General features: G+C 41.2%; 1 protein-coding gene across 1 annotated transcript; it reads right to left on the bottom strand.

Annotated features, from left to right (window-relative positions):
* Positions 1-106: 106 nt before the first annotated feature.
* Positions 107-12,044, bottom strand: LOC139578814 (V-type proton ATPase 16 kDa proteolipid subunit c-like). Its single transcript, XM_071406866.1, has 3 exons — positions 11,699-12,044; positions 1,870-2,053; positions 107-1,535 (listed from the first exon to the last, which is right to left on the bottom strand). The coding sequence occupies exons 1-3, from the start codon at positions 11,769-11,771 to the stop codon at positions 1,331-1,333; spliced, it is 462 nt and encodes a 153-aa protein (XP_071262967.1). The 5' UTR covers positions 11,772-12,044; the 3' UTR covers positions 107-1,330.
* Positions 12,045-23,686: the final 11,642 nt, after the last annotated feature.

The raw sequence follows: 23,686 nt of genomic DNA on the forward strand, positions 1-23,686 counted from the left end.
AATAGAAGTGAATATACAATTTCAGTGCAATTGGATAAAGAGCAAGCTATTCTTCCATTCTAACATCGCTACAGAAAATCATTAAATAATGCAAGAAAATACATGATTTGGAGGTTGACATTTAATTGGAAATTAGACGAGGCCAGACAGTGAGCATCTGCAACCACACAGCTGGGGTTTATTCATTACGTCTTGCAACGGAAACTGTTTACGAACCCAACGGTTTCCGTTTAGTTTCATTTGGAGTAATGATTACACCCCAGTACTACAGGTCAACGGTGAGAATGAGAGTTGAGAATGATGTATTCGAGTTAAAACACACACGTTCACATGCCCCACACACTTTTACATGCCCGCTGCCATAAACAAACACACAGTTAACTCCCACATCTGGACATCAGAAACAGTCTCCATAGTAACAACTGGATACATGCATCCAGAGGAACTCCAAGAACTTCAAACAATTACCCACAGTGCAATTCATCTAGCTATACACAGATATCTCTCTCTCTATCATTGGGAACTCGATAAACACTTTGTTCCATTTAAACAGTTTTATTAACATCTCAAAATCTTCATAAATAATTAGTGAAAAAACAACCAAACCAAAAAATAGTTATCCATGTCCTCGTATTAGTTTGGTCCTTTAATGTGAAAATGGTCCCCAGATAAAATGAAAATGATTTGTCCAGTCAGTTCTTCAGAAAAAAACGAAGGAATAATAATAAAAGCCATTTAGCAGACACACAAATTAAAGGAAATTGGGAGGAAGGAGGTAAACTGATACTCAAGCACGTACAGGACGAACGCGTCACTACATTTACATAGCGCATTTACAAGGGGTTGACTACTGGACTCAAGGACGACTGTACAGGAAAAGTGATGAGGACGCTTTTCGCTTCCCGCCCAATCCCAAACCAACCCCATGCCTTTGTCCCAAATCACACACTATTCCCTATGGAATGCACTACTTTTGACCAGAGCACTATGTAGAGAATATGGTGCCATTTGGGACACAGCCCATAACACCTCAAGATGCCTCCCTCGTAGATCTGACAGGCATGAATAAGCAATATAGGTAGGGGGTAGGTATGTGGCTTTACTATTACCATATTGCTAACACTTATTCAAACCTATTAGATCTACAAAGGACCATCAAGTAGTGTCACGAGGAAAGAAGTGGCTAAAGGGAGTTGATTTGGAACCGGGCGTAAAGGCATGCTCTACAATTTGTTCTTTATTTCTTAGTTTATATATGGAATGGATGACGTAGCGTTGACTCAACGTACACGGATGGATGGACAGAAGGACTGTTCTTTTCTTTCTTTCTCTATTTTGTGGAGAGGATGAGAGCCACGATAAGACCGTAGAGCCCTAGGACTTCTGCGAAGATCAGGATGAGGATCATGCCCACGAAGAGCCTGGGCTGCTGAGCTGTGCCCCGAACGCCTGCGTCGCCCACAATGCCGATGGCAAAACCAGCCGCCAGCCCACTCAGCCCCACGCTCAGCCCAGCACCCAGGTGGAGGAAACTCCTACATGAGAGAGAGGTGAGGGATAGAGCGAGATGGAGAGGGTAGAAAGAGAGGAGGGATGGAGATGGGTTGGAGAGAGGAAGAAAGAGATGGGGAGGGAGAGGAAGATTTATTTAAAACAATTGCAGTCAAAGCATCCCAAAGAGATTGCTGACCATCAGTTTACAGATGTAGTACATCGCTAACACTTCTGAAAAACAATGGTGAAAAATCCACCAATCCTATCAAGTAGAGCCAATACCATATTACTACCAATCAGATCGCTTCAGACATGCAGTGCCTAGCGGTAGACTTGAGAATGGGTAACTAGCGTCTGCAATTTCTGAGCTCTTACTTGTAGAGGGTGACTTTCTCTGAAATGTTGTTGGCGATGAGCACCGCCACCACCAGCCCGTAGATGGCGATGATACCTGCCATGACCACAGGAATGATGGACTTCATGATGAGCTCCGGCCGCATCACCGACATGGCAGCGATGCCTGTGCCGCTCTTAGCTGTGCCATAGGCCGCCCCCAACGCTGGAGGAGAAGGAGAATTTAGAATTTCAAAAAGACAGAACTCCAAGACCATCCTCTTTTGTCAACAGAACACAATTGTTTCAAGTAAAAAAAAACATGAGAATGAGAGATTAGATTGTTATAGAGCGTGTGGGTATTAAAACCAATTGAGTTTGACAGTAGTGTCTGCGCTTGTTGATCAAAGCCCATTTTCATCACAGGTAAGCTTCCCTTTCCATGCTTTGTAGCTCTAGGAAAAACATCTTAAATCTTTACATCTATGAAGAGAACTTAATAGATCAACAAATGCATTAGCACAATGGTAATGCCCATCACAATGGTTTCAGGAGTTTGTGCAAGGTGGAGAAAGAGGTAGCGGAGTTTGTGTGTGTCTAATGGGATAGTTTGTGATTTTGGCAACGCAGTCCTTTATCTACTTCCCCAGAGTCAGATGAACTTGTGGATACCATTTGTATGTCTCTGCGTCCAGTATGAAGTTAGTTAAAGGTACATTCACGAGCCAATGCTAACTAGTGTTAGTGCAATGACTGGAAGTCTATGGGAACAGTCATTCCAGTCGTTGCACTAAATCTAGTTACCAATTGTGTTAAAGCTAGTTAACAACTCGCGTCAAACTGAACGCAGAAACATAAAGAAAATGTTATCCACGAGTTCATCTGACTCTGGGGAAGTAGATAAAGGGCTTCATTGCCAACATCCTGAACTATCCCTTTAACTATTGAGGCTCACACCTTTCTGTGATTGCAAAGGTTCCAAAATTCATGAGAGCCTATATGGCTGCCTTAATTGCTTAAGGTATTGACAGGTATAAACATCATGGTGAAAACTATGGTGAAAACATTAGGATGGCTTTCCCTTGGTCAGTTCTTTCAGTGAGGAGAGAGGATGCAAGGATTTAAGGTATTAACTATTTTAAAAAAGAGCCACGGAGAGAAAGACTCCAGGATGTAGCCAGAGAAAGACATGGTGTGTGTCTCCTTTCTCCTGAAGTGTACACTTGTTCATTACGTCCCACAAACAAAACAAAAAAAAAGCATAGTCATGATGGTGGCATGGGAAAGACGTATACTGAACAAAAATATAAAACTGCAACAATTTCAAACATTTTACTGAGTTACAGATCATAGAAGGAAATCAGCCGATTGAAATAAATAAATTAGGTCCTAATTTATGGATTTCACATGACTGGGCAGGGGAGCCTCGGAGGGCATAGGCCCACCCACTGGAGAGCCAGGCCCAGCCTGTCAGAATTAGTTTTTCCCCACAAAAAGTTATTTATTACAGACATAAATACTCCTCAGTGGTCTCTCGAGTGGAACAGCGGTCTAAGGCACTGCGTCGCAACGCTTGAGGCGTCACTACAGACCCGGGTTCGTTCCCAGGCTGTGTCACAACCGAGAGTCCCATATGGAGGGGCATAGCATAATTGGCCCATCGTTGTCCGGGTTAGGGGAGGGTTTGGCTGGGGGGGGGGGGGGGGCTTTACTTGACTCCTTGTAAGCCTGCATGCACCTGGCCCGCCACTTCGGTCATCAGTTGAACAGTGTTTCCTCCGACACATTGGTGCGGCTGGCTTCCGGGTTAAGCTGGCGGGTGTTAAGGAGCGCAGTTTGGCGGGTCATATTTCGGAGGACGTATGACTCGACCTTTGCAGCGATGAGACAAGATCGTAATTGGATATCACAAAATTGGGGAGAAAAAGGGGGTAAAAGAAATTCTTATGGTAGAGAAATTAACATGAAATTATCTGGCCACTGCTCTGCTGGACATTCCTGCAGTCAGCATGCCAATTACACGCTCCCTCAAAACCTGAGACATCTGTGGCATTGTGTTGTGTGACAAAACTGAACATTTTAGAGTGGCCTCCCACTAACAGGGACGTGAACACATTTGGGTAGCAAATTTGAGAGAAATAAGCTTTTTGTGCATATGGAACATTTGGGATCTTGTATTTCAGCTCATGAAACATGGGACCAAAACATTGCATTCATATTTTTGTTCAGTGTAAATAGCCAAGAGACAAGGACAAAGTCTCACTTCAGTCTACTTTTTTTTCAAGTAAATTAGGCCAACTTATGCGTGTGCAACGCTTCTAAAAATTAATCTTTCAACTCAGCTCTTCACATGCAGTGTTGAAGCGCAAGGTGGGATAGGCTATACGTTTTGTAGTTCTTTGACTTTATGCAATTAATTTACCAGCTATGAAACAAAACTGCAGAAATACTTTGAAAATAGCTACTGCAGAATAAATGTTTCCATAAATGTGATCATACTTTACTATTTCTATTCACAAACACAAGTGAAAATGCTCACACTGTGGAGACTGACCACCTGCCAACGTCGGTGCTGAATTTGACCCGCCAATGCCAAAATCTATTTGACAGGTGTTAATTCTACTCCCTGAATAAGAGATAATGGGGACATAGCCATGCAGTGCTGAACCCCGAAAGCAGTAGAGCTAGCCTAGCCAAACTGAAGTGAAAAAATGCCAAAGGGCGAGGCCAGTCTGGTATTTAACTAGGCAAGTCAGGTAAGAACAAATTCTTATTTACAATGACGGCCTACACTGGCCAAACTCGGACGACGCCCTATGGGACTCCCAATCACGGCCGGTTGTGATAGTCTGAATTTGAACCAGGTTGTCTGTAATGACGCCTCTAGCACTGAGATGCAGTCTCTTAGACCACTGCGCCACTCGGTTTAACCAGCCTATCACAGTACTTTAATTATCCATGTAGCCTATTCTCACATCTCCACAAATATCAGTGTGGGGCATTCTGGGTTTGGGCGGTTTCCAGATTGTCATAACGACCTCGTGCCATACTGGGATATACGGTAATATCGTCACTGAAAACAAGGGGCGCTATTTTCAAACCCCACAGATTAATCAGAAGTACATGAGAATGCTAATACTAACAAGCGCAATGCAGACATTTTATACAGTCTCTGACCTAAACTATTTGCAAGACAGGCATTCCAGCACAAAGTTTTACAAGTAACTTAAAGATGCTACTCACAGTTTGGTGCAGGCACAAAACAAATATTAGACACCTACATTTGCACACAGGCCAGGTAGCCTATGAGCCTACTTCTATGCATAATTAGGTGCACGTCCTTACTCAACATTGACAGAAGTGCTCCAAACAAAAGACAATGACTAAATTGACAAAACTTTTAAATGGAATGAAATAAACGAATACTTGTTTCTCACAAGCGTAGCATAGTTTGTGGGCTCTGCAAACAACGTGTCCACTCTGACAATGAGAACAGTAAAAGACTGGAATAATAATTGTATTGAATGCATTAACAGAAATTATTCAGCTTGAATGCCAAGTCTGCAGGAAACCTGGCACCATCCCTACGGTGAAGCATAGTGATGGCAGCATCATTCAGTGGGATGTTTTTCAGCGGCGGGGACTGGGAGACTAGTCAGGATCGAGGGAAAGATGAACGGAGCGAAGTAAATAGAGATCCTTGATGAAAACCTGCTCAGGTTCACAGACTTGGACGAAGGTTCATCTTCCAACAGGACAACGACCCTAAGCACTCAGCCAAGACAACACAGGAGTGGCTTTGGGACAAGTCTCTGAATGTCCTTGAGTAGCCCGGACTTGAACCCGATCAAACATCTCTGGAGAGACCTGAAAATAGCTGTGCTTTGATCCTCCCCAACCAACCTGACAAAGCTTGAGAGGATCTGTAGAGAAGAATGGGAGAAACTCCCCAAATACAGGTGTGCCATGTGTTAATCGCTACCCAAGGTGCTTCAAAAAGTAATGCGTAAAGGGTCTGAATACTTATGTAAATGTTTTTTTGCTTTGTCATTATGGGGTATTGAGGGGGGGGGGGGGGGGGCAAACTATTTAATTAATTTTAGAATAAGACTAACGTAACAAATGTGGAAAAAGTCAAGGGGTCTGAATACTTTCCAAATGCACTGTATATTTGCCTTTGCTCGACTAAAAAAAATCTTGGTCGACCAAACAATCGACCGGTCGACTATTTGCGGTCAGCCCTAATTCTGGTTGATGGGCACCTCTTTTACATTTCTTGAGAACAGAAATATTTAAAGATTGGGATGCCATGAAATTTGACATATGTCCACTCTTACACCTTTCTGTAATCTGTCACATCTAAATACATTATAATCATTTACTTCAATGTCTATCAGATACAGAACAATTTAACCATGTTTCTGAGAGAACCAGAGTGTCAGGACACGAGTCCTGTACCCAAAATGTCAATTGTCACCTTTTGAAATCATACTTTGCACATTTAAGTGCATTATCCCAAGGCCCATATGTGATTTAAAGTCAGAGGGGGTATTTTAAGCTCATTCCCATAAGAGCTAACAGGCATAAGGTCATCTGCAGCTATTTTTTGAGTGAGCTGAGACTCTGCAGAGGTCCCTTGCCGACCAGCTGAGAGCAGAGTAGACTGCACATTTGACAGACCTCCCTCAAGTTGCTGGCTGTAGTGGCTGGGGTGGGAACTGGGAGAGCAGTGTTGGCAGAGCACAGTCCACCCTGATGAAGCTCCCGCCAAGGGAGTGGAGCTGCTGCAGGGGATCGGTGGCTGCCATTTCTCCATTCTGGGTATTCACAGGAGGCGGTGTGGATCCTGTTGCAGGGTTGGGACTGCAATGGGGGGGAGGAGTGTCCCAGGCCTGTCCTGGGGATGGGAGTAGGGAGGGTAACTTAAACTAGCCTGGGAGGGAGGTTGTGGGGAGAATTGAGGAGGGCAGTGTGGCTGGCGAAGCTCCAAACTTTCAGCATATGAGGGCTGATGATGTGAATGATACATGGTGTGGACTGCATCATGTGGTGCACTACCCTCAACAGTGTTTTTCTAGACCCTAGGGTAGTGGTCGTAGCTGTGTAGAGCTGGGCTGTGATGTGCCAGGTCTGGTAGAGCTTTGCTGATAGAGCTTTGCCTGGTCTGGTAGCATGGGAGGGAGGTTGTAGGGAGAATTGAAGAGGGTAGTGTGACCGGCGACGCTCCAAACTCTGCATAGGGCCTCTCAGACTGCGTACGGCTTGGGCATAGCTCAGTGTATCTGCATGCAGTTCTTGGGAAAGAAGTGGTGTGGGGGGGCAGTGTTGCTGACTGTTCGCCAGTCTGTGTGGCGCCACCGAATGCAGGTCTAAAGGTGCGCCTGATTTGCCTCAGGGAGTTTGTGGCTGTTATGTTGCTCCTGTGAGGTGGACTGACCACCTAGAGCAACATCCTTTAACGTCCTAAAATTATGAAAGGAAGCCCAGTGGCGGGCAGAGGGAGAAGATGGATGTTGGACGACTTCCTGCTAATTTTCTCATTGATGAAACATTTGATCTCAATACAGCTTTCTGTTCGTCACACTATAATGTTATGAACAGTGGACTTACGTTTTGTAGAGGTTTACCCTTTGCCAGTTTAAAAAAAATGCGTTGTTTAGGAGTGCAAGGGCGAATTGAGTTGTTTCACATGTTCACTTCAGAGTATGCATTCCATAACAGAAATATGCAAATACATGCTAGAATGTGCCAATAGGATCTCCCTAACTCATGCTTGGCTCTGCCCACCTCCTTGCTTGTTCTACCCACTGATTAATTTTCTCCCATTGGAAACAACAGGATGTGGTCTTATCTTGGGTTAGTTATAGAAATCTTTTGCTCATGAAGGCTCTGAGGCTAAGCTATCCACATTCAGCTGTCTTTGAAACCGCTTGCGAAAGTCATCTTTATCTTCACCGCGCGCACACAGTTCAGGCGTGGTATGCGTGGGTGGAAAGTCCCTGGCTGTCTAAACTTGTGAGTCATATGACTGCGGGTGAATGACTGGTTCTGGAGAGTGGAGTCAAAGCCAGTATGAAAGGTGCTTTCAAGACAACTGGGAACTCAGAAATGAACATGGTGAAAACATTATCTCGGAAAGTCGGAGCTCTAGAAAAACGCCTTGGAATTCCGAGTTGGATGACCGTTCCAAAATTATTTTTAAGAGTTCACAGTTGTCTTGAATGCTTGGAAGTCGGAGATTTCAGAGTTCCCAGTTGTTTTGAACGCGACAGAAGGGCAACGTTATGAACCATCTCTGGTGTAGTCTTATAGAGGCCTTTTTTTCAGTTAATGCTACAATATTTAAATCGCTGACCTTGACAAATAAAGCGTTGTAGTTTACATTTACATTATCCAGAGTGACTTACACTAGTGAGTAGATACATTTTCATACTTTTTCGTACTGGCCACCCGTGGGAAGCGAACCTACAACCCTGGCATTGCAAGCGCCATGCTCTACCAACTCAGAGGAAATGAATGAGACAGATCTGATCAAATGAAGAGGGTACCCTAACTCGAATGACTTTAGCACCATCTAGGCTATTGATTGAATATGGCTAGTCAGGTGTTGCATTAGAAGATGGCTTGTCAGTCACTCAGTCTTACTGTGTCAATACCATTGAAACTATTTATACATTTGAATATTTGTAGCTACTTAAGTAAATACCGCAGTCAACTTTTGCAAAACGTTAGGAGATGAAGAACATCCGTCACATAATATTTCATTGTGAAGCTTACATGTAGTCACGTGGTGGTTGTTTACAAGCACACAACGACGAGAGACCGGAGCCTTGTGAGTCACTCACTGTTGTGTAGCACGCGGCAGGTGATTGAGTTACAGTATGGAATTCACAACTAAATGTTTGCCAGCTAGATATCTTATATCAACTGAACTGTCTAAAATGTGCTAAATGCTCTGCCGTTGTGCATTTGGTTTGCAAATTTAGTAGCTAGTTAGACATAACAGCAGAGAATCCCCTCCTGGATCAAGAGCCTTGGGTATCTGATAGTATTTCTGATTGACTTAACGCACCACCATTAATGAGCTGTGGAGCTTCTCAAAGTAATGTTTTCACCACCTCAAACAGTCTGTTTAACATCCATTGCGAATGACAATAGTTCAATAGATTTGAAAAATCTTTCATGCTCTCTTCCTTTTGATAACCCCTCAGTGTAATAGGGAAACAATGAACATTGTCTAAAATCATGTGAAAGGCAATATCCACAATGCAACTCGTTCAGCATATGTCGGTAGACACAGTTTGTGTTACAATTGTTTGTCTATCCTGAAATAACTTAAGCTAATTTCCATGAAAATGGTCTAAAATCAATTGTTAGGCAACACCCACAATTCCACTAGTTTAGTATTTGAAGGGAGACACTGAGTTGCAAATAAACATTCTAAAATCATGTTTTAGTCAATATCGACCATGCAACTAGTGCTGCATGCAACAGGAGACACAGTTTGTGTGCTACCTGAAATAACTTAAGTTGATTTCCATGAACATGGTCTGAAATCATGCGTTAGGCAATATCCACCATGAAACTAGTTCATCATATGACGGGAGATCTACCATTCCAGTGTTTTACTTGCTATATTGTATTTACTTCGCCACCATGGCCTTTGTTTTTGCCTTTACCTCCCTTATCTCACCTCATTTGCACACATTGTATATAGACTTATTTTTCTACTGTATTATTGACTGTATGTTTGTTTTACTCTGTGTTGTTGTATGTGTCGAACTGCTTGGCTTTATCTTGTCCAGGTCGCAATTGTAAATGAGAACTTGTTCTCAACGTGCCTACCTGGTTAAATAAAGGTTAAAACATTTTTTTTTAAAGGTACAGTTTGTGTGTTACAATTGGCCAAGCAAGACTCCAACATCGTCAACAAGTTTGCAGGTGACACAACAGTGGTAAGCCTGATCACTGACAACGAGACAGCCTATAGGGAGGAGGTCAGAGACCTGGCCGTGTGGTGCCAGGACAACAACCTCTCCCTCAACGTGATCAAGACAAAGGAGATGATTGTGGACTACAGGAAAAGAAGGACCGAGCACGCCCCCATTCTCATCGACGGGGCTGTACTGGAGCAGGATGAGAGCGTCAAGTTCCATGGTGTCCACATCATCAACAAACTAACATGGTCCAAGCACACCAACACAGTCGTGAAGAGGGCACGACAAAACCTATTCCCCCTCAGGAGACTGAAAAGATTTGGCATTGGTCCTCAGATCCTCAAAAGGTTCTACAGCTGCACCATCGAGAGCATTCTGACTGGTTGCATCACTGCCTGGTATGGCAACTGCTCGGCCTCCGACCGCAAGGCACTTCAAAGTGTAGTACATCACTGGGGTCAAGCTTCCTGCCATTCAGGACCTCTATACCAGGCGGTGTCAGAGGAAGGCCCAAAAAATTGCCAAGGACTCCAGCCACCATAGCCATAGACTGTTCTCTCTGCTACCACACGGCAAGCGGTACTGGAGCACCAAGTCTTGGTCAAAAAAGTAATGCAGCTTCTACCCCCAAGTCAAAAGACTCTTGAACAGTTAATCAAATGGCTACCGGGACTATTTGCATTGTCCCAAACCCACCCCCCAGTTTTACGCTGCTGCTAATCTGTTAATTATCCATGCATATGTAACAGTTTAACTTTAGTCCGTCCCCTCGCCCAGACCCGGGCGCGAAACAGGGACCCTCTGCACACAACAACAGTCACCCACGAAGCATCGTTACTCATCGCTCCACAAAAGCCGCGGCCCTTGCAGAGCAAGGGGAACGACTACTTCAAGGTCTCAAAGCGAGTGACGTCACCGATTGAAACGCTATTAGCGCGCACCACCGCTAACTAGCTAGCCATTTCACATCGGTTACACATAGTCACTTTACCTCTACCTACATGTTTATATTACCTCAATTACCTCGACAAACCGGTGCCCCCGCACATTGACTCTGTACCAGAACCCCCAATATATAGCCTGACTACTGTTATTTTATTGCTGCTCGCTACTGTCATTTGTTCTATTTCCCCCCCCCCCCTTTTCTTAAAACTACATTGTTGGTTAAGGGCTTGTAAGAATTTCACTGTAAGGTCTACTACACTTGTTGTATCCGGCACATGTGACAAATGAAATTTGATTTGACCTTATTTGTGAAACAATCTTCAAAATGTTTTGGTGCAATTCAGAAGGGTGATTGAGGACCTTATTACTGATGAATGTGTTTTTTTTATGACCATGTCCTTTCTGCTTGCATTTTGTATTTACATCGATGTGTGTAAGTTATGTAATTCTGGGCTCATCTGTAAAATAAAGGTTAAATAAAATAAAAATAACCATATTTGGTGGTGAATGGAAATGCAACCGGATGCTTCAGATGTATGGTGAAACATCTGGCTCATTGTTCTATCTGTGGTTGAGCAGCCCAGGTGAGAAAGCTGATTAGCAGATAGGCATCTTGTTGCTAGTCGACACGATTACCAACCATCGTTATTTAAAGTATCGAATTGGATGTCTCCAGTTAACACAGAAATACCTACATCAAACTGTATCAATAGAAATTGGCCAGCTTATTACGTCAATGGCAACGTCATCTGTTACGATGGAAATCTCCATTCCGAATACCTACCCCCTCACATGACAGGAATGATAGCCAGTTATCTAACAACCAACCGCATCCTCTTGGCTTTTTTGACTTGCCCGCTCCATATTCAACACAAAATTCCTTAGTTGTAGACATTTCGGCCGAGAGTAATACGACCCACACACCCCTTGTGATTGAACGAGGCATGAGACATATAACTGAACGAGTTTGTTGTGATAGTTAACGTTACCGCTGAAGACCATAGCCGCAGAGGCTCCCATCACTGCGAAGAAAGGGGAATATTCGGGACTTTCTGACGACATTCTTACGCGTTCAGGGAAAAGCGCACTAACGTTCTTTTTAAAACCGTCAACGTTTCTGTCGATTCTCAACACTCAATTGCAAGGCCCTTTCGTGCAGCACAGGAACGACACCCGAAAAAGCCACCTCTTCCCTGGTGTAGCGGTAGAAAATGGCGAAACGGGAAATGTCACATGATCAGTCCACTGGCCATGTCCCATTATGTCGATGTAGGGGTGTCCAAAATATCCTGTGTGTCATGTCCATTTCGTTCGCGTGAGAATACAAGTGAGAATAATTTGTTGCCAAGAAAGGTAGAACTTGTTTGTATATAATTTAATCAAATAAATGAGATGATATCCCTAATTTTGTAGTCATAATGGTATGGTCCGCTGAAGGCTGTCTATGGTCGTCTATTCATGCTTGCCTGGTTGTGGGAGGGGATGTGCCGCTACCATAGGTTACTATGGAACGCCGTTTGGGTCTTTGCGTGTCAAAAAAAGATATGAAAGTGATGCAGAAGGTTACAATTGGTGGAATTATGCCATGTTTAGACTAGATAATGTTAAACACGGTTGAACAAATTATTGTATTTTCTTGATTTTATATAACAACATTTCAACCTCGTTTAGCATGATCTATTCAATTAGCTAGGTGTCATCAACTAAAATAACCCTAATTTATAAAGCAGTTCTTATTTGATTAATGGTGATTGGACCCATCTATGTGAAGCTAGCCACAATAGTGGACTTTACGGTTAGCCTTCAAAATAAAAGTATGTCATTGACAGTGATGCAAATTAATACAAATTTAATTATGCCATAATTGAATAGGTCATGCTAAACGAGGTAGAAATGTTGTTATATCAAATCAACAAAAGATAATCATTTGTTCATTTGACAAAAAGCTGTGGAAATCACACTGGATGTATTAGACTTTAGAATTGCATTGGGGGCATACGTATTTCACTGTACAGCCTAACCTATGGATTGTGGATCAATGACATAGGGTATCAGTCTACTCAGTGACACCCAGAGAAACATTAGTGTCATAGCTCTTATTGCAGGACTCTGAAACAACTGTGAATTGAGCCACATTTATTGTCAACCCATGTGTATTGAACACCATTCCAAAGGAAAAACAATACTGCATGGATGTTTTGGAGTCTGATAACTCTAACGAGGACGTTGGGGAAAAACATATTGGATATTGAGTAGACTCATACCCCAATTCATTGATCTCCAATCCTTAGGTAAAGCTGTACAGTGCAATATGAATGTCAATACACACAATAGGCTGACTGGGGAGGTGATTTCACACAGTCACAGTCCCGAGTTACAACACTAATATTTGTGTAAACTCTTCACAGTTGTGTTCTGTGGGTGTCACCGAGTAGACTGGTAACCCATTTCATTGCTTCACATTCCAACCTTGTTTAATATTATCTAGTCTAAATATGGCATAATTCCACCAATTGTAACCTTCTGCATCACTTTCAAATAGGTACTTTTCTTTTAAAGGCAAACTGCAAATTGCACCATTGTGCCTTATCCTTATTGTGGCTACTTCACAACACATAACCCGGTCCGGTCGAGCGTCACTAACGTAAACTCACCCCATTCCGTACAAATGTGCGCAACCGCAACATTCATACGAGGCTACAAAGAAAACTAATGGGACTGTAGCGACTGTGTTGACTTCAAAATCGGGGGTGTGAACTACGTTTCTATTCAAGCGTTGATTGACATGGTAATGGCTCTATAGTATTGGAGAAAAGTTGAAAAAAAGGACCCTCCGTTACATCGTGACGTGTCATGTCGTAACGTACAGCATGCATAAAGCAACTATTTCTGTCTTACAATCTCTCTCCACCAGGTGTAGCACTTCTCTCATCGTTTAAAAACAAGAAATGGACAGTGACGGGGGTAAGGGGGATACCTTAGTCATTTTTTGTGATCATGCATGTGATCATGATTCTCAAAGCCGCTGTTTACTTCTAAGATCACTTTTGCTCCGCCCTAAAAACCCGATTCAAATTTGACACAAACCTTCAAATAGGTATGTAATGACACATTATATAAACTCTTTATAGTGTTTTATTGACATTTTAGAGGCGATAAGGTGATAAGTTGGACAGATCGAGTGAAAAAAAGCAATTTTACCACACAACATCTCTCCTTCTCACTATCACGCATTAGTTTCGCTTCTCCACCCGCCATTTTTTTAAAAGTCCCGACGGAGCTCATTGCATTGTTGAATTATGCAGAAACGGGCAGCGTGGGGGTCATGTAATTGATTCTGTTGGAAAGGGGAGAAATTGTGCTTTACAATGGTATTGACATTACAGTTGATCTGGAAGTATTATGTTTTTGGGGCGCTAAAATAAGGTCAATTGTACGGACCAAGGCGATGTACAAAAGTGAGTGTGTTTTCGTTAGCTAGATTAAGCTAGCTGGTTGCTTATAACGTTAGCTTTGGGCAACAGGGTTGAGTAGCTAGCTAGCTATTTATTTTCATGAACTGAAGTTCAATTTCAATAGGCAAACAACAAGTGGCTACGTAGCTAATACTTACTCACAAGAATTCCTAAATCGTTGTTAAGGATAATGAAAATTACTGCAATTTCTACTGGTCATTGTTTTCAGGCTGGTTGTATTGGTGCTAGCTAGCTACCCCAGAAGTTGCGGTTGAACAAATAATGCCTTATTACCATCGCGGTACTGTAAACACATCGTTCGGGGCCAGTGTGTGCTTGTTTGCAGACTTTTTTTGTACAGCTTTGACAGTGCTACTGATAGTGGTTGCGCTTGGCTTACACGTGCAAATTCATCACACACAACATTGTAATAGAATTGTGTTATTTGACATGTCAAATTAAAAGCTTATTTAAAACGTCAAATAGTGTAATTTGACGTGTATCTTTTTAGACACGTAAAGACCCAAACAGTGTTCCATAGGGTACGGTCCAAACACTTAAAAGACACCCTATATCCCTTCAGCCCTCAAATTAAGTGGACACTTCTGATGACGTATCATGACGTCTGACGAATATACACTTGCAGGCAAGGCGTGAGGGAGGAAGGAATTATTTTTAAATGGACCAGCCTTGGCAGGAAATTCGTCACTCGTTGATCCGGCCATTGATTGTGTTTTCAGCCACCGGTAGCTTTATATGCGCTACAGTCAATTATGAGTGCATTTCTACGTTTATTAAATATATAATTATTAATATACGCCTACTGTACGATAGCTAGCAAATGAATTAGCTAACTAACGTTAGCCTGCCTACCTGGAACTTCTGAAGAAGGAAAATGTTTTATTTCTACAATTTCCAAAAGATAACCAAACAAAAACATTTACTTTTTACGAGACGTGTTTGTGCCGTCATGTGCATTAGTAGTACAATTTCTAACTTATTTGCATTCGTTTTAACTAACACTTGTATGTTGACTTCTCCATTGATGTTGTTTTAAAGTTTTCGCTGACTTTTCTTAGCGGATGTACAATTGCCAAAAAATGAATTATGGGGAGTTTCAGGCCCTGGAGTGAACATAATTGTACATTCGCAAAGCCTACTAAAAACGAGGGCTGAGGGGTTTACGTTGCAAACTTCCCTTGCTTGGCTAATAATTTGGACCACCCACTAAGATGGCGACGGGGATTCCCCAAAGGGCATAAGGCGAGGGTAAGTGGACGAGGATGTGTCTTTTAAGTGTTTGGACCGAATAAATAATCTTGCTACATGGAGGAGTTTTTGGAAACATCGCATGCACAGTTTGAGCGACTTTAGGAAGTGATGTTGCAGGGTAGCTCAGTGCTGCCCCCTCTTATTGAGTATGTCAAGTTGAAGGCCGACCAAGGTAAGGCAGGCTGCCATTAGCAACAAAATTATAATTTTAAGAATATGTTTTTGTTTCAGTCTCCTCCATCTCCACTAACCGAAAGTAATTGAACGGATTTTTTTCCTATTAATAATGTAAAATCAACATCTGTACAGAAAGACTCATGTGAAGGCCAAATTACAGAGGAGGATCTTCTTGATGCAATTAAAGCCTTTAAATCTGGGAAAACTCCAGGGCTGGATGGCATACCAGTGGAAGTATGCCAAACTTTTTTTGATATACTCAGGAGGACTATTATTAGCATGTTTAAACCACTCCTATATACACGGTAGATTATCGGATATGCAACAAGAAGGTCTGATTTCATTATTACAGAAACAGGATCCAAGTTGTATATATAAAGATCCAGTCCATTAAAAAAATTAGAGGCCTCTTACACTTCAGTGTTGTGACGCAATAATTTGAATTAAAAAGGTATTGTCAGATATTATTCAGACAGGTTTTTTACATGGATGATACATTGGAGATAATATAAGACAAGTACTGGAAAAATAGAATACTATGAAATATCAGGGACACCAGGCGTGGTTTTCATAGCTGATTTTGAAAAGGCTTCTGATAAAGTACGACTGGAGTATATATATAAATGCCTAGAATATTTTGTCTGATAAATCTCTTATAAAATGGGTTAGTTATGTATAGTAAACCTAGGTGTAAAATAGTAAATCATGGCTACAGCTCAGAAAGTTTTAAACAGTCAAGAGGAGTAAAACAAGGTTGTCCACTATCGGCATATCTGTTAATTATCGCCATCGAAATGTTAGCTGTTAAAATTAGATCCAACAATAATATTAAGGGATTACAAATCCATGGCTTAAAAACAAAGGTGTCATTGTACGCTGATGATTTATGTTTTCTTTTAAATCCCTCCACAGTCAGAGGATCTAGATACTTTTGCTAACCTCTCTGGATTAAAACAAAATATTGATAAGTGTACTATTTTACGTATTGGATCACAAAAAATTTCTACTGTTACATTACCGTGTAGTTTACCAATAAAATGGTCTGACGGGGATGTGGACTTACTCGGTATACAAATCCCAAAAGAAAGAAATTATCTCACTCCAATAAATTTTTATAGAAAGTTAGCAAAAATAGATAAGATCTTGCTACCATGGAAAGGAAAATACCTGTCTATTTGTGGAAAAATCACCCTGATTAACTCTTTAATCATATCACAGTTTACCTATTTGCTCATGGTTTTGCCTACACCTAGTGACCTGCTTTTTAAATTATATGAACAAAAAATATTAGATTTTATTTGGAAAGGCAAGCCAGACAAAATTAAAAGGGCCTATTTATATAACGAATATGAATTTGGAGGCCAGAAATGATTAAATATGAAAGCATTAGACCTCTCACTAAAGGCATCAGTCATACAAAAGTTATACTTAAATCCGAAATGGTTCTCTAGTAAATTGGTAGGAATGTCTCACCCCATGTTCAAGAATGGCCTTTTCCCCTTTATTCAGATTACAACTGCTCACTTTCGGTTGTTTGAAAACAAAATAATCTCCAAAATATAGTTATTTTTTAAACAAGCCTTAGAAAGTTGGTTGCAATTTCAGTTTAATCCACCTGAAAAGACAGAACAAATAACACAACAAATATTGTTGTTAAACTCAAATATACTAATTGATTAAAAAAAAGTATTTTTCTATAAAATTTTTAAAAAAAGGTATAATTCTTGTAAATTATATCATAAATAGGATTGGTGGAGTTATGTCACACATGAAGCTAACACAGACATATGGAAATGTCTGCTCTACCTAAAATTACAACCAACTAATTGCAGCATTACCACAAAAATGGAAGAGGCAAGTAGAAGGAGGAAAAAGTAAGGAACTTGTCTGTAACCATGAATGGTTAAAGAAAATTGTGATAAATAAAAACATATACCAATTTCATTTAAATTGCAAAATAGTTGGGAAGAGATTTGCGATGTACCGATTCCATGGCACATTGTTTATGAATTGACAAGCAAAACAACGCCGGATTCAAAACATCACATTTTTCAATATAAATTATTATACATTTACATTACATTTTAGTCATTTAGCAGACGCTCTTATCCAGAGCGACTTACAGTAGAGTGCATACATTTTTACATACTGAGACAAGGATATCCCTACCGGCCAAGAGCAGACGCTCTTATCCAGAGCGACTTACAGTAGAGTGCATACATTTTATAACATTTTTTTTTTTTACATACTGAGACAAGGATATCCCTACCGGCCAAACCCTCCCTAACCCGGACGACGCTATGCCAATTGTGCGTCGCCCCACGGATCTCCCGGTTGCGGCCGGCTGCGACAGAGCCTGGGTGCGAACCCAGCCCAGCCTGGGCGCGAACCCAGAGACTCTGGTGGCGCAGCTAGCACTGCGATGCAGTGCCCTAGACCACTGCGCCACCCGGGAGACAAAGTTCTTGCTACCAATAGAATGTTATATATATGGGAGATACAATCTTCCCAGCTCTGCAGATTTTGCTGCGAGGAGGCAGAGTCATTAGATAATTTATTTTTATACTGTCCATATGTAGCTCGTTTATTTTCAGCAAACTTAACATGTGTAAATATTTGTATGAACATAACAAGATTCAACAATTAAGACATAAACTGAACAAGTTCCACAGACATATGACTAACAGAAATGGAATAATGCATCCCTGAACAAAGGGGGGTAAAAATCAAAAGTAACAGTCAGTATCTGGTGTGGCCACCAGCTGCATTAAGTACTGCAGTGCATCTCCTCCTCATGGACTGCACCAGATTTGCCAATTCTTGCTGTGAGATGTTACCCCACTCTTCCATCAAGGCACCTGCAAGTTTTTATTGCTATCTAACTGTACTGTTAGTTTTTCAATTTCCTTTGTTAATATGGACTCTTTTGATCTAAATTGCTTTTGTTTTATAGATGAGTACTGAATTGCATGGCCTCTAAAGGCACATTTAAAAGTGTCCCATACAAGAAGGGGATCTGATATACCTATGTTATGTCGGAAAAAGTCAGTTATAAATTATTCTGTCTTAGTTATAAACAAGTTATCATCCAGTAGGCTTTGATTAAATGTCCAATATCCTCGCCCATGTGGAAATTCTGTAAGAGTAATATATATGCCAATTATGTGATGATCCGACCGCATTCTGTCCCCTATCAACACTTTTTTAAAACTTTTGGTGCCAGAGAGAATGACATAAGAAAGTAATCAAGACGACTAGCTTGATTAAGCCTCCGCCGTGTATATCTCAATAGGTCAGTGTATTTAAGCCTCCATATATCCACTAAATATATCCACATATCCACATTCATGATTTCCTTAAGTGCTTGAGGGTGATAGTTTATAGTGTGATTTCCTTTACGGTCCATAGAGGTATTTAAAATCGTATTAAAATCCCCCACCATAATAATAGTCTAGTGTTGCTTGTAGAGTTGATAAATTCTTATATATATTTTCATTATTTTGACCGTATAGGTTAATAAGCCATATCTATTTATTGTCCAATAACATATTTAAAATAATCCATCTACCTTGATGATCCGTTTGGACACCGATCTACTACTCTGAGACAAGCCCGAGCATAGCCCACGAAGATCTCCTCCACGGCACGAACCCGTGGGGTTCACCAACCCGGACAGGAAGATCACATCAGTGACTCAACCCACTCAAGTGACGCATGGAAGAGCACCAGTAAGCCAGTGACTCAGCCCCCTTAATAGGGTTAGAGGCAGAGAATCGCAGTGGAGCGAGGTGAACCGGCCAGGCAAGTCTGGTTCATCCTTGGGAGCAATTTCCAAACGCCTGAAGGTACCACGTTCATCTGTACAAACAATAGTATGCAAGTATAAACACCATGGGACCACCCAGCCGTCATACCGCTCAGGAAGGAGACGCCTTCTGTCTCCTAGAGATGAACGTACTTTGGTGCGAAAAGTGCAAATCGTTCAACAGCAAAGGACCTTGTGAAGATGCTGGAGGAAACGGGTACAAAAGTATCTATATCCACAGTAAAACGAGTCCTATATCGACATAACCTGAAAGGCTACTCAGCAAGGAAGAAGACACTGCTCCAAAACCGACATTTGCACCTGCACATGGGGACAAAGATCGTACTTTTTGGAGAAATTATGTGGATACATTGAAGCAACATCTCAAGACATCAGTCAGGAAGTTAAAGCTTGGTCGCAAATGGGTTCTCCAAATGGACAATGACCCCAAGCATACTTCCAAAGTTGTAATAATAGAAATGTTTCACAATGATGTCATTAGGCAGAGCAGGCAACAGATGGCACAGACAGCAGAGTTGGGGACAGATGGGCAGGGACAGACTGGCAGAGACAGGGAGTCTCAGGTAAGTTTGAGTCTTTGTTTGCAACATTATGAAAGGTTCTCTTTTTTAGACATGTAAAGTAGGGCAAATGCCATGGATACCCCAACTCTCAACTTAAACTGGTGACTGAACAAATATTTGTTTAAGGCAATGGTATTGCTGTTGTGATTGTGTAGTTTTGGGTAACAGTAGTTAGGAGTATGGCAAACACCTTATTTATTTTCCAGGAGACAGACTGTGTGTCAGTGAGGGTGGTGAAAGGGAAAGAGCCAGGGAAAGAGACTTCAGAGGACAGTGTCACAGCCACGGCAGGACCAGGTGTCAACCTTGTTGCCAGCAGCACCAGTATAGTGGACAGTGGTACAGCATTGTCCAGCTACCTCAGTGATGGCACAAAACCATATCAGCCACACCTACAATTTATAGAACCGCAAACTCTTGCCAACAGAGTGTTGACGTTTCAAGAGAGATGGTTTCGCGATTTTCCCTGGCTACATTATAATCCATCAATAAAGGGAGTGTTGTGTTTTCACTGTAGCCAAGGGTTTTCAAGCCAGCCATCTTTTGGCCAAAGGGCGGGTGCTGCCTTCATTAGTGCTGGATTAGGAACTGGAGAAAAGCCATTGTAAAATTCACAGCTCATCAAAACTGCCAAACCCACCGCCATTTTGTAACTGTAACAGCACACCAGCTAAATCTAATCAGTGCCCAGTTATCCAGCACGTGGGGTAAACAGCAGAAATGACGAAAGCTACCTTGCACTGTATGAGAAAGCAACAACTTTGATTGACTCCATTGAATCCATTGAGACACACTCAATACGATTTGCTGGCAAAGCAGTGGATCACTATAGGGCAGAATATTTTTAAGTGTTGGATGGTGTGGAGGTTCAGTTTGGCAACCATTTTGACCAAGACAGTCTAAATGTCCTGCAAAAGTTGGAAAGAGCGCTTCTCATGGGGGAGTTGGATGAGTCTCTAGAGCAGTACTCTGAGCTGAACATAGATTCTCTTTTAGTGCAGTTGCCTTACTTTTGCAACAAATACCCCTGTAGCAGCAGTGGAGAGGCAGCAGAGGTCCTCAGGAGGCTTCCAGTGGCTTCCAGCTTCCCGCACCTTGGGGTTGGTTGAGCAAGTTGAGGTGCTGATCAGAATTTTGTTTGTGGTACCAGTGTCTTCATGTGAGGTTGAGAGGAGTTTCAGTGCACTCCGTAGGTTAAAGACTTGGCTACGGGCTAGCATGGGCCAAGAGAGACTGAATGGCATAAATGTCTGTAATGTACATAAAGACAGGCTGGACAGTCTCGAGGGAAATATCTGCCAGCAATTTGGTGGATCCGTTGAAACCCGCAAACATACGTTTGGTTATTTTGTTCAATAGTGTGTATAGCAGTGGTTCTCAACCTTTTTTGGGTACAGGAACTCCTGCATATTTTGAGGTAAGGCAGGTAAGGTTTTGAGTGGTCCTCAGGGACCTCCACCCCATCTATATTATGTTATTTTATAAAAAAATAGCATACTTTTGTGACATACTTGTCCATAGCTGCTGTTTGAAGAGTTGAGACACTGACTGAACGATAAAACAGTATTTCTGAAGGATATTTTGGTTGATTTATTTTGGTTATTCATTGAAGTAGTTATTTTGCTTTTAGAACTGTACTTATTTTGAGCTTTTTGTTCTTGTAAAGCTATTGTAGTAGATTCAGGCTAGTGGCACATATTTAATGACTATATAAATGTATCAGAAAAAGTTAAATAAAAGGTTAATTCAATATGGAGACCAACTTTGTGATGGTTCTCAATGGAGATTCTTTTAGATAAGATCACACCATGTTCATTGTATTTACGAAAACTGCACCCATACAGTGTACAGTACCATTGCCACCTACTGGCCTTTCTTGGTATTGCTGGTTGTAAATACAAATACCTGCATACATACTGGACTGATAAGGAACACTGCTATAACTATTTTAATTGGTAGTATTATAATGATTTAAACATTTGAACAAGTTGGGACAACCCTTCAGATAACTACTGTACCTATCAATTATCCAGTTGTAGTAATTATGGTTCCTCAATATATATTTAACATATTACGACGTAGGCTGTGTGTTACAGCACTACTTTTGGTGTCCCCCTCAGGAATTGCTCTAATCCCCTCCAAAGTTGATATCAGATTTTCGCCCCTGAGCTCGCCAGCTTGTAGTCCTAAAACCCAGAAGTGATTTACTTCTGGGTTTGTTCAGCCATTCCCATTCCTGTGGCGAAAATGAATGGGGAAAGAATAGGGTTTTGTGATTAATGTAGAAAATACGGTCTGTTAACACAGGTTTAGGAGATCTTATTCGTTTTGTTCTATGAGATTATAATGTATCAGTCAGTTAATATGACCTTTATTAATTATGAAGCCTTCATGTTCTTTATGTGCTTTTTTGAATTACATAAATACTCATTCAAAAAAAGTGACGTTAGATGATGAAGATTCTCTCCTGGACAAAATGTATGAGATCTCCTAAGCCTTATTTTTGCAGTTTATCTAAAAACCCAACAAAAACTCCATTAATTTTCCCATAGGCATTGTCCAAAAAACCATGATGGAGTTAGTGCCTACAAAAGATGCCATTGCTATTGCTCTCCTATGAGTCTGATTCTGACTTAGGAATGTATGCCTTTCCTACGTACGCACACCTTTCCTACGCACTTCTCAGTATTTGGTATTCAGACTTACCTTATTCAGTTGCATAAAATGCTCTGCAAGTGTGGCTACCTTGCGCTCTCTGAATACGTTTAATTCAACCGCTGAATACCCTCCCACTTGCTGGACAACAGATTTTCTCACAGAGTTTATTCAATAGGGTTTTCAATACATTTATCTTAAGCCATCCCTTTAAATACGGTGTACCTTTAATTTGAATTTTGTCCACAGACTCAATAGAATACATAGAGAGAACAGGTTCAGAATATATATGGATCAATGAAAGAATGCCATCTATACTGAACAAAAATACAAACACAACATGTCAAGTTTTGGTCCAATGTTTCATGAGTTGAAATAAAAGATCCCAGAAATTTTCCATGAGCAGAAAAAGCTTATTTCTCTAAAATGCTGTGCACAAATTTGTTTACGTCACTGTTGGTGAGCAATTCTCCTTTGCCAAGAGAATCCATCCCCCTGACAGGTGTGGAATATCAAGAAGCTGATTAAACAGCATGATAATTACACTGGTGCTCCTTGTGCTGGGGACAATAAAAGGCTACTCTAAAATGTGCAGTTCTGTCACACAACAAAATGCCACAGATGTCTCAAGTTTTGAGGAAGCGTGCAATTGGCATGCTGACTGCAGGAATGTTCACCAGAGCTGTTGCCAGAGAATTTAATGTTCATTTAATGTGAAATCCATAGATTAGGGTCTAATGAATTTATTAAAATTTAGTAATTTCCTTATATGAACTGTAACAGTAAAATCCTAGAAATTGTTGCATGTAGCATTTATATTTTTGTTTAGTATATTTATCTTATTCTTTGTTTCAGCACCAACTGGTAGATTTAAAAGTACTCCGATTTTCTCGATTATTTAGGCACATTTGGGTTAGGAAAGTATGTATGAATCATAAAAAAATAGGTTTGGTTTTTGCTGTATTCATCCTGAAAGTTTTCAATTTCAAGTTCAATCCAATTTCAATCCATGAAATTTTGGAAGTTGGA

The sequence above is a fragment of the Salvelinus alpinus genome, chromosome 6, assembly GCF_045679555.1.
Source record: "Salvelinus alpinus chromosome 6, SLU_Salpinus.1, whole genome shotgun sequence".
Classification (NCBI taxonomy): domain Eukaryota; kingdom Metazoa; phylum Chordata; class Actinopteri; order Salmoniformes; family Salmonidae; genus Salvelinus; species Salvelinus alpinus.